At 42.1% G+C, this 12,263-nt stretch overlaps 1 protein-coding gene across 3 annotated transcripts in view; it reads left to right on the forward strand.

Annotated features, from left to right (window-relative positions):
* The first annotated feature begins 6,909 nt into the window (after positions 1 to 6,909).
* The window catches only part of RBM27 (RNA binding motif protein 27), a 53,100-nt gene continuing 47,746 nt past the window's right edge, over positions 6,910 to 12,263 (forward strand). For 2 of the 3 annotated variants that reach the window (XM_006128556.5, XM_006128557.5), the window contains exons 1-2: positions 6,910 to 7,111; positions 10,635 to 10,753. In XM_006128556.5, coding sequence (XP_006128618.2) covers positions 7,053 to 7,111; positions 10,635 to 10,753 — 178 coding nt within the window. In that variant the 5' untranslated portion in view covers positions 6,910 to 7,052. The remainder of the gene's footprint in view (positions 7,112 to 10,634; positions 10,754 to 12,263) is intronic. The other variant, XM_006128558.5, reaches the window with a different exon arrangement.

The following is a 12,263-nucleotide window of genomic DNA, read 5'->3' on the forward strand; positions in this document are numbered from 1 at the left end:
TGCTCTAATCCCACTGACAGAGACCAGAAACTTCAGGATCTCTACCAAGCATTTATAAACCTCAATAACTCAGCCGGAGAAATAAAAAAACTAATTGAAAGAGCCAGACGAATACCCAGAAACCATCTACTTCAAGACAGACCCAAGAAAACCAACAATAGAACACCACTTGTCATCACCTATAGCCCCCAACTTAAACCCGTCCAGCTCATTATCAATAAACTACAACCTATACTGGGACAGGATACTACACTCGGAGAGGCTCTGGAAGACAGACCCATAGTCTCTTATAGACAACCACCTAACCTCAGGATCATTCTTACCAACAACCACAGGACATACCACACTAACACCAACCCTGGAACTTTCCCTTGCAACAAACCCCGTTGCCAGCTTTGCCCACATATTTACTATGCTGACACCGTCATTGGACCAAACCGTGTTAGTTACAAGATCAAGAACACATATTCCTGTTAATCCAGAAATATAATTTATGCCATCATGTGCCAACAGTGTCCGTCTGCTATGTATATTGGACAAACTTCTCAGACACTTCGCCAAAGAATCAATGCACACAAAACAGACATCAGACAGTTTCACAAAGAAAAAACAGTTTCTTGCCATTTCAACCAGACTGGGCATTGTCTTAACAACCTCACTACGTGCATCCTGCTTCAAAGAGACTTTAACTCAAGACTACAAAAGGAAGCCTCTGAACTGTCATTCATACTTAAATTTGACACTTTACGAATGGGCCTCAACAAAGATGCTAATTATCTTACCCATTACAAAAATAGCTTCCCCAATTATCACCCCTAATATATTATCTCATAGACACTAACCTCCCCCCCCTCACCCTCCTTCTGTTCTAAAATCTGATTTGTCAATTTTATATATGTTCACTTTTTTTGATTGTATCCCTTTGGTATATATGGTCATGCCAATTTTCTTCCACAATTTGATCTGAGGAAGTGGGTCTGGCCCACAAAAGCTCATCACCTAATAAACCATCTTGTTAGTCTTTAAAGTGCTGCATAGTCCTGTCTTTTAAGAGTATACACTGAAAGAGCTTAGTAGAGCTTAGTTGAGACATTTGAAAAATATTTCTGTCTTGTTAAACATGAATACCCAGTCAAAACAAGCCTAATGATCTTTTTGACATAGATGCAACATCCATATTCATGAAGTCTTACTATATCATTTTCCCCATTTCTTTTCCAAACTCTCCCCTAATCCTGGGTATTTCAGAGAGGTTATGGTAGTAATGTCCCTCTTCATCCTCCACTTGTATATTTCAGACATTATCAAACATAAGAACACAAGTCAGGGTATGTTCACCATTTAGGACACACAAAGTGAATGAAAACACAGTAGACTTGGGTAGGGAACTCAGGCCCGGGGGACCCCAGCTTGCCTGGATCCAGCCCCCGAGACTCAGTATTAGGGACACCATGCTGGTGCTCCAGCCCCGCTGCCACCCGCCTACAGGACTGGAGCACACAAAATCTACTAGCTTGGGCTCTCCTAGGCTCTGGTGTGCAAGGGGAATGATGGGGTGTCTTTCTCCTCAGTCAGGGGCTTCTCATTTTGATTCTTACTTGTGTGCAGCCCTTGACTAATTTTTCTGTGGGTCAGCAACACCCGACCCAAAAAAGGTTTCCCACCCCTGCTGCTAAAGAAAATTATGGAAGATATAACTATTCCTTTGTCACCCCAGATTTCATATTCACAATTTATATTGCAGACTTCATAGCTGTCAGTAAGGATTAAAACTGAGGACTTTTCTTCCTACAATTAAGTTCACTATCACTAAAGTAACTACTCTTATTGCTGTTCAATGTAGGCCTTCATGGAGCAATGTTCAGACCAGGGTGGATTGATTTGAATCAAGGCAATATAAATCACTGATTTGAATCATGATTTAAATAAAAAATCATTGATTTAAGTCAAGTTACCAAAAAAGCTTAGGCTGTCCTTAGAGTAGGGATGTGAAAGTGTAACCATGTACACAATTGTACCGTGTATTGGGCTCATCAGTTAACCTTCATGATTACATGCAAGCTTCCTCTCCTCCCTCTCCCCACCGCCACCCACCATGCTGCTGCTTCTGTGAGGCAGCAATGGAAGGGGGCAGCTTTTAAGCAAGTTCCGTGTGCATCCCCTTCCCCTGCACTGCTACCTCTGATACACAGTGAAAATGACATACAGTGGCAACTGGCAACTCTAGATTTTTCTTACTGTATACTTGAGTGATACATTTTATACATAATTAATTAAACAAGCCATAAGGATTAGCTAAGCCAAGCTTTTTTTCTAGCAACATCCAACAAGGAACCTGCTTGAGAATTTACTTGTCATTCACACTTATACTAAAAGGCATAGAGAGAGTTTTGAAGACTGATGCATTGGGTTTTTACCCATGAAAACTTATGCCCAAATAAATCTGTTAGGGTATGTCTACACTGCCACTCTAGTTCGAACTAGGGTTGCTAATGTAGGCATTCGAAGTTGCAAATGAAGCCCGGGATTTAAATATCCCGGGCTTCATTTGCATCTTGCCGGGCGCCCCCATTTTTAAATCCCCCTTAGTGCGACTCCGTGCCCGCGGCTACACCCGGCACGGAGTAGGTAGTTCGAATTAGGCTCTCTAATTCGAACTACCGGTACACCTCGTTCCACGAGGAGTAACAGTAGTTGAATTAGAGGGCCTAATTCGAACTACCTACTCCGTGCCGCGTGTAGCCACGGGCACGGATTCCGCACTAAGGGGGATTTAAAAATGGCGGCGCCCGGCAAGATGCAAATGAAGCCCAGGATATTTAAATCCTGGGCTTCATTTGCAACTTTGAATGCCTACATTAGCCACCCTAGTTCGAACTAGGGTGGCAGTGTAGACATACCCTCAGTCTGTAAGGGACCACAAGACTTCTTGTTGTTTTCTGAATGATTTAAGTTACTAACCAGTTGCTCCAGTCAGCCTTGATATCCGCATCATTTTCTCATCAATAAGCAGTTTTCCTTATAACGTTTCATTCTTGCTAGGGATGTTAAGAAGTGTGTAATTTGTTAATCGTGTAGTCAACAAAAAATGTGTTGACTACATGATTAACTGATAAGGACTATCACTGCCATCACTCAGCCCCGGCTTGTGCCAGAACTATCCTGCTGTAGCTCTGCAATATAAGCACCTTAAGAGACAATGCACGGGCAGGCTGGCTTAGTCCCAGCTCACGCCAGGATGCGGCATAAACCCCTGCTGTGACTCTGCACTACATGTACTAAGAGATGGTACGTGGGCAGGCTGGCTCAGTCCTGGCTCACACTGGGACTTGGCAACAACCCCCACTATGGCACTGCACTACAAGCACTAAAAGCCAGCACATGGGCTCTTAAAATGCCCGTAGTGCAGACCCGCAGTGAGAATAGTTGCCGGGTCCCAGCATCAGCGGGGACTAAGCCAGCCTGTTGGCCAGCCCGCTAAAAAATGTACTTGATAAGTTGCAGGGGGAGGGAGAGGAGTGTGCAGTCGATAGCCTAACCAATGAGCACCCACTTATCTGTTAATCATTTAATCGACTACACTATTAAATCCCTAATTCTTGCAACTAGGCACTGCATCATCTTCTTTCACTGCTTACACTTGACATATTTTCCTTTTTTATCCAGGGAAAAAAAATTCTTCAAAATATTCCCAGATAGGGTCTCTTATGACCAGAATATCCAGAAGCCATGACAGTTTTTTGGTGTCAAAAGCATGGGGGAATATAGAAAATTGTGTGTGCATTGAATAATGTCTTCCCTTTTTCTTTCCAATCCACTTTACTGTTTCTTTCTATGCTGCCTCTGTCCTTTCCTATATATTGGCTCTCTGTCTTTAAGACAATGTCTTAACTAACTTTACCATGCCTGGCTAAGGTCCATCAACACATAAGCACAGAACAAAAGCAATCCCATACAGACTGTCTTTCTTTGCATATGTTACTTTTTAGTCTTGCTAAGAAACAGGAATTGAAAGCCCAGAAATTTCAAGAAGAAAGAACTGGTAGTTAAGCTGGACAGATTAAAGCCATGAATTCACTTTTATGAAACTGTAAGTATAGGTGAGGCATGTTTGTGACAAGATATAATTATAACTGTTATTTTTAAATGAGAAATGTAGTATTTTATTGATGAGTTTTAAAAAATAAAAAAAACTTTTACATAAAAAAAATCTGTTTTTTTTTAAATCATCTAATTTTATCCTCCCTGGTTCATATGCCTGTTTGATTAAATTGATTATGTGCTGACCCATAATATGGCAGACCAGGAAAAGATGATCATCATCTTCTGTAGAATTTCATCTAATCAATCGAAAGAGCAGGATGAAGCTGCTTATGGACTTCTGTGGCCAGTATCTAAGAAATGCTCTAGTCTGCCACTTTCTGTTGGAAAAAGGTACGCAAATTGTGCTGTGCAATTTGCGTACCTTTTTCCGATAGTTTTGTTGGAAGAGGCTTTTCCGAAATGTGGCCCATCTACATTGGGCCAAATTTCGGAAAAACTTTTCAGAAGATTCCTTCTTCCTCGTGGCATGAGGAAGACGAGGCTTCTGAAAGAGCGCATCTGCTCTTCCGCAAAAAATATTGGAAGAGCAGAAGCATTTCCTGGATGCGGAGTTTTTTCAGGATACCCCCGGTATCCCAGAAAAACTCCGTAGTCTAGACATAGCCTCCTGAAATATGTTAGTGTAACATTAAACCTAAACCTCACATATCTACAGCCCCTGAAAAATATACATAGCCAAATAAAGATGAAGATAAATCTCATCCAGAAATTGGCAGAAATGATCTGAGGATATAATGGGAAAATTCTATGGATCTCTTTACATATCCCAGTCTACTCTACACAAGAATATTGTTTACCCATTTGGACACATATGTCTCACACATCATTTTTCAGTTCTCAGCTTAACACTATTATGCAGATCCTTATGGATACAGCAAAGTCAATTCCACAGTTGTGGCTTCCTGTACTGGTGCAAATCTACTCACGTTAAGTTCATTACAAAATCAGGATTCTGTGGGAATTCCATCATCTTTGAGGGAACAAACATCTTCCAATATATGAAGATCTAAATAATAAACAGAGTATGATTTAAATCCAGAAAACCTTTTTGGCTTGCAGTACAAGCATTCAAAGTCTCAGAGTTCTCCCCCAAAGATCAATGGTGAACAATTTGGAAAAATGCTAGTATTCCATAGAAACAGCTCATCAAGGACTCAACAAAAGAACCCAGTAGCTTTACACTCCCATGGAAAGTATGGTCCACTCTGAACCACATCTGCTACTGACGTAGCAGGTGCACTTACTTCCTCCATAATCAGGGACTGAAACGCAACTGTATTTGTGACTGAAACACAACTGGAAATGGATTTCAAATTACAGAATACCTAAACAACCAATGTCCCAAACAGTCATAGTCCAGTAATATTCCCTGCACGTCACTTGAAGTAATCTAGATGTATATACAGGCAGTCCCCGGGTTACGTACAAGATAGGGACTGTAGGTTTGTTCTTAAGTCGGAACTGGTACATATTGTAGGGGAAACTCTAACCAACATTTCTCCAGAGCTCAGTTTTATTCTCCCACACCTCACTTCCCTCAGTCCTTTATTCTCAAGCTGAGGTGTCTGCTGAGAAAAGCTGCTTCGCGTCTCCCTGGTCTGCTGGGGGGAAGCAGCTAGTGCGGGGTTGCCTCACCCCGTTTGTAAGTAGGGATCTGATGTAAGTCGGATCCATGTAACCCGGGGACTGCCTGTATCTAACACTGCTGAAAGTAGAAGATTGACACTAGAGATGCAAGAAAATCTTCCATATTTGTACTTCATGATGGTCTGTAATCCTTTTTTGGGGTACCCACTACAACATAATCACAAATATTTGAGAAGGCCTGCACATACTCACACTTTATTAGACACATTTATTTATTTGGCATATGAAATTGATAAAACAAGTGTGATTCATAAACACCAATCTGGCCATCATAAAGTCTTCTTAAATATAGTATGCTTCTTTGGTTTTATACCTTAATTAATTAAAAATAACAGTCATTCATGAAAGGATGGAGTAGGGTGGAATAGGGTTCCCTTGTGGAGATTCCTACCAGAGAAAACTGAAGCAAGTGAAGCTGAAAGTATTTTAAATAATAATTGACTTTGTAACCCAGTTGCAAGTGTGCCTGCTGGTTTTACTAATTTTATTTCTCCCTAGAGGCCACTAGCTGAGGAATCAATCTCCAGCCTCCAGCGGCCCCCACCCTGAACACAGTGTGTGTGACTGGTGTGGTGACAGTAGGAGCCTGTTCAAAATAAGATCCTGAAAGCCATTTTGTGCAGAGGAGTCGCAGTAGAACAGTGTGCACGGATGCACAACTGTGAAGATGCATTCTAAGGTGCTCAGTCGCTAGGGCTCTGGAGTGACAATAGGGAGCTCTCCATGGGGTGGATGGGAGGAACGTGGGGCACTTTTCCTATATAGGGTGCCTCCCTGTGCGGGGTTGGCTGGAAGGTGGGGCACCCACCTTATGGGCAAGGCAATAAGGGGGGGGGTCTTTCCTCAATGAGCAGGGGTGTTCGGCTGGCAGTGGGGTGATCACCCCATGGGAGGCAGTACGGCGTCGCTCGAACATTTGGGACGGGGTGAGTGGGTAATAGAAGTGCTTGGCCCTTTAAGAGCGCCCCTCGACCATGTTGCGCCAAGAGTTCACGTGTTAGCTCTACCTAACATGCTGCCTTCTCCGGTGACCCCCGGACCGAGTACCTTTGCGCAGCTACGATTGGCTGGCTTCGCGCATTCCCGTCTATGTGATTGGTGAGAGGGAAAGGGGACCTGCCCCCGCCGGCAACCAGCAGGTTACGTTGTGTGAGGGTGGTTAGTTCCTGTACTAGGCCCTGGTGGGGGGAGGGGGATTACTGGCGACTAACTGCCTTGGGGGAAGCGGGGTCCGAGCCGACGCTGGGGGCCATGGTGTCCGGGGTGTAGCGGAGGCGCCGGGCGGAGCAGTAGGGGGCACCATGATAATTGAGAACGTGGACGCCCTCAAGACCTGGCTGGCTAAGTTACTGGAGCCGATGTGAGTGAGGGGTCCCCAGAGAGCAGCCGGGGGGTGGGTGCTGCCGGGGGGCGCGAGGGTCGGGGGCAGACAGACGAGGGGGCTGCGCGGGGGGCGGAAAGCGAAGGGGCTGCTGTGCTGTTGGGACAGGAGAAAATACGGGGGTGCTGTGAGGGGCGGGGATGTTCACGGGCGCGGGAGACCTGGGGTTGTGTGTGTGAAACGTGTTGCCCTCACAAAGCGGGTTGGCGGTCTCTCACGCGGGGCTGCAGGCTGCTGTGCCACACCTGGCATAACGTCGGGCTCGCAGATAAACTTTTGGGCTCGGCCAACCAGTGCTCTGGCACAGACGGCTTGTGGGTCGCAATCTTCCTGTTCCAGCTGTTCGAAAGATGCCCTGTGCTCTGCCCCTGCCGTGCCAGTTGGGGGGTAGGCCAAGGGGCGAGAGACTGGGTTAGTGGCAGGGCCTAGCTAACCAGTTCATGCAGCTGCTTGTGTATTGTCCTGTGCTGGCTCATACTTTTCAATATGCAGCACTTCCCTAGAGATTATCCTTTTAAGTGGCCTGAGCACAGGACTGAGATCCAGAGACAACCTCTGTTCTAATAGCTCTGCGAGAAATGCCCTCTTTGGCTTTGGGGAAGTCATTTAAATTGCCTTGGGTCCTTTTGTAAAAGGGGGATATACTTATTTTCCTACTTCACAGGAATGTGAACGAATAATTAGTAAACTTTTGCATAGGGCTTTGCAGACCACATACGTGGCACTTGCACCATATTTTGAGGGTTAGAGAGCGTTTGGCTTCAGTATGCATTTAATCTTCAACTGTGCACCATGAGTTCATCCCATCACACACACTAAGCTAATTCATAAAATCTTGAGTCACATTTGAAAAGGTGACAAAAGCTAATACTCAATATCCACTCTTGGGGATCTGCAGGAAACTTCCCAGTCAAACATTTGAAGGATTTTGATAATATGCCATTTTTATGTAATTACAAACAAATGTTGTGCTAAAGGAGTCCCTTATGTACTGGGTAAATATTTGTAAAATATGTATAAATCCACACTTCATAAAATGTTTGCCAATAACAATTTTTTTCCTTCTAATGAAAGCTGGAGGATGGAGTTATTGTTTGGTGAAGGACATGGGACTATCTGAATTTTTAGTTTCACTGAATATATTCTGTTTTTGTGTTTGTCCATTTGAAACATTGACTAGGTCCCAAGGTGACTCTGGCTACAGTCTGTTAAAAAGCACACCTCTTGTAAAAGAATTGTGTTCAGATACACTATAATATTTATTGCCGATATTTATTGAACATTTATTGCAGGCTAGTGTCATTACATATTCACATGAGCTTTACTAATTCATATGTCATTAGTAAAAGAAATGAACATTGATATAATGTTCCACTGTGCCAAACAATATTAGAGGTCTATCCTAAACCTATTACAGCAAAGAAACAGAGACTTGTTGAAACTTGCCCCATTTCCTATTAACAATGGATGTTTGAAGACTCTGGCAATTATTAATGATACTGACTTATTTAAGATGAAGGTTTGAGCCGTAGCTCTTAAGTACTACCATTATTAAGGACAAGGATTAAAATAATGTTCAAGTACAATGTTTGTTAGTGCGTGTGGTTTTTTCCTCTGAATACTTTCACTCTTCACTTGTTGCATTAATTTTGATAAAATAACTTAAATTAAGAATCAGTACCATGTCTTTATATTTTAAAAAATCCCTCCAAATATGCTCATCTACCTTTTCTATTTGATCATTTGTCTTTGTCATTGATTCTGATTGGCCTTCTAATCTGAGCACTTTCAGACTTCCGATACAAAGTTGTAGTCTTTGTGAATTTCTATTGGAGACCAGGTTTTAGAATTGTGATAGTGGTTGTGCATTTGAGATCAGTGAGGAGTGAATGTGCAGAAAAGATCCTTTCCAGGATATAATATGCATGTTATGCAAGTTTCTGTTATGTAATTAGCAAGTTCTAGACTGTGCCCATGGTGGGACATCATGAAAGGAATTGGGATGCTAAAGAGGAAGGCATAAAGACTAAAACCAAGAAATATGTTTGGAAGGGAAGAAAGTTCTTTCTTTTTTGTAACACCAAAGCTTTTTCTGTTCCTTAAGTTGTGCATGGGACCTCGCATGGAACATATTGATCACATTATTACAGACCTGATAACCTGCCACTTTTTGTGCATTAGTCATTTTCATTACTGAAGTTCTATACGTCTTTTCGAAACAAAACATTTTGTTGGAAGACAGAAAAAGGCTAGCTGGACCTTTTGTCTGACTCAGTATGGCTGTTCATATGTTCTTAAGGTTTGCATGGTGGCTTCATTCTTTTCTCTTGTGCTGCTGTGTGATGAAATTGTATGTAATACACATTTTTCCAGTTCTCTTCCTGGTGAGATGTGGTTGGTTAATCTATTCTGGTTTCAGCATTTCCACTGTGGAATAAGGATGTTAAGAGGCAAGTAACTGGCTAATCATATAGACGATATAGTTTGTATTGGCTACATGATTAGTCAATAAGCGAAGGCACTCTGTCCCAGCTCACACTGGATCCAGGAACTACCCCCACTACAGCTCTGCAGTTTAAATGTAGTAAGAGTTGGGCAGCTCTTACTGCATTTAAAATGCAGGGCCACAGCAGTCCCAGATCTGGTGCAAACCAAGGATGAGCCCGGCTTGCTCAGTCCTGGCTCTCACTGGGTCCAGCAGCCCCTGTCTGTGGAGGTCCCCAGCGGGGATCTGGAACCCCCCTGATGGACAGGAGCTGCTGCACAGGATGCAGAGCAGCCTCTGCTCACTGCAGGCAGAGTCTGCTTTGCAGCAGGCTCTTCTCCTCCTGCGCTGCTGCCTTTATGGAGTGGGGGAAGTAGGGGGAACTGACAGGTGGCACTTTAGACACAGTGCTGGGGGGGAATCAGCTTTTAAGCTGGCTCCCCCCAGCACTGGCTCCTGCTCCCCCTCCCCACCTCCTGCTGCTTCTGATACAGAGGCAGCAAGGGGGCGGGGATATGAGAAGTTGAGTAGTCGACTCAACTACCCAATAAACCTCAGTTTATTGGGTAATTGAGTACTTGATTAGTCACTTACATCCGTACTGTGGAACAATCTTCCATATCATTTTCTGAAATTTTCTCTAATTATGGGGCATATAGGGTCAGTGTTGTCCATTGACCTAAGAATTGAATTATGGTATTTTTCACAAATGAAGCCAAAGAATGAGCACAAGGCATGGGAGCTTTTTCTGACATTGTTAGTGGAACACAAAATAAGATCAATATAGCTCACTGGTGTGCAACAATGGCAGAGATGTTTCCATGGCATTGGAATCAGGCGCAACTGTGGTGTTTCTGGATTACAGGATATTTTCCTATAGGTCCAACAACACAAATTGTCAGAAGATTGTCTTGATGATGTTTCTATAACTATTATGGTTTTTCAGAATGCTTTTTCAACATTGCTTAACAAAATCAAATTGTGTTGCTAAAAGTAATTTTTTTCTCTTCTTATCAGATGTGACGCAGATCCTTCAGCCTTAGCTAACTATGTTGTGGCATTAGTCAAGAAAGACAAACCAGAGAAAGAGCTGAAAGCATTCTGTGCTGATCAGCTAGACGTCTTTCTGCAGAAAGGTACTTTTTCTGCTTTCTTAGTAGCTATGCAGTTAAATATTAAAATGTAATTATTGCATTTAACGTTTTATAAATTAAGATTAAGGATTTTAAATTGTGATGAATTTATTGTTAGAAGGTGGTGGTTCTGCAAGATCATAGTTTCCATTTGGAAAGGATTATATAAAGTTTTTTTTTTTTTTGTGGGGGGGGAGGAAGGGTTGACATCTTGGGGCCCACTCTTTTCTTCCCATATACAATTTTGCTTTCCTTATGAGATTTAGTATTTCCTGCTAGGAAATAAAGGATCCAAGATTCCACAATCTGACTTCTAAACAAGTTCAATTGAGTTAAAAACTAACAGGTTTTATTTCACACTTAATTTCCTTAAACCCTAGTGGCCAGATTTGCAAAATAAAATTGGGCCATAACTTTCACAACGGAACTGTCAGGTGTAGAGTATTTCTAAAAATCTGTTCCTTATTTAGGTGCCAAAATGGAAGCTCTCTTCCCATTAAAAATCATGTCTCAAATATGGATGCAGAGAACTTGGAAATCTGATCTTTAGTGATAAAATTAACATGTATAGTAGGATGAGATTACTCTTAAATGTGAGTAATGAAGATGACAGACTTTCACAACATCATGTTTGAAGGCTTTAATTTATTTCCTTAGTGCCTGTTTCTCACCAGTCCTTCAACAGGATGAAACCATTTTTTTATAATAGATTGAAACTTCAGGACTTAAAGATGCTAGTTCGCTTCTGTACCTAACTAAATTTTCCTCCTTATTACTGGAGCTGAACCCATGCCATCTTTTTAATGTCAGATCCAAGACTGATATTATGCAATGAACTTATTCCATGTGTAACTTCATTAACTTCAGCAGACTCATTTTGTCCTTTTCGCCCCTTTGCAAATGTTTAAAATAACTAGGCTTGAGAGCGAGATGGAGTGAAATTCAAACAGCTTTTGAATTTTGACTAAAAAGGGAGGGGGATCTTATAGAAAAGTCTTTTTGTAAGAATCCCCTTTTATTGAAAACTAAAGAGCTGTTTTATCTCCTTCCTTCACTTTTGGTTTTGTGAGGAGCCGATCCTATTCATAAGACCAAAATGGAAATGCCATTAAAACCTTTATTTCTTGTCTGTGCTTCGAATTATAAGCAAGTTAAGCCCAAGTCCAGCTCCTCCTGAGTTAACAATGGTGAAAACTGCAGCATAGCGCACACCATTATTTTTATCATCTAGACATGCTTTGAGCATCTTTTAATGATGTGGTAGTAAAAACGTTGTGTGTCTACACTATTGCTTCCACTATGAAAGCTGTATGGTAACTAAATCAAAAATTGCCTAAAACTCTCAGTGCACACATGGCCTCTGATCACTATAAATGTTCGGTTAATGAGGTTAAAGAAAACTGACTCTCATTCTAGTCTTGCTAGATATCTCAAAGAATTCAGCAGTTGGAAATCAAATGACACTATAAAGGTTATCACTTGTGCACATAATGTGAAAAGTTATTATGTCATA

This window comes from Pelodiscus sinensis, chromosome 16 (assembly GCF_052426305.1).
Source record: "Pelodiscus sinensis isolate ZL-2025 chromosome 16, ASM5242630v1, whole genome shotgun sequence".
NCBI classification, from domain to species: Eukaryota; Metazoa; Chordata; order Testudines; family Trionychidae; genus Pelodiscus; species Pelodiscus sinensis.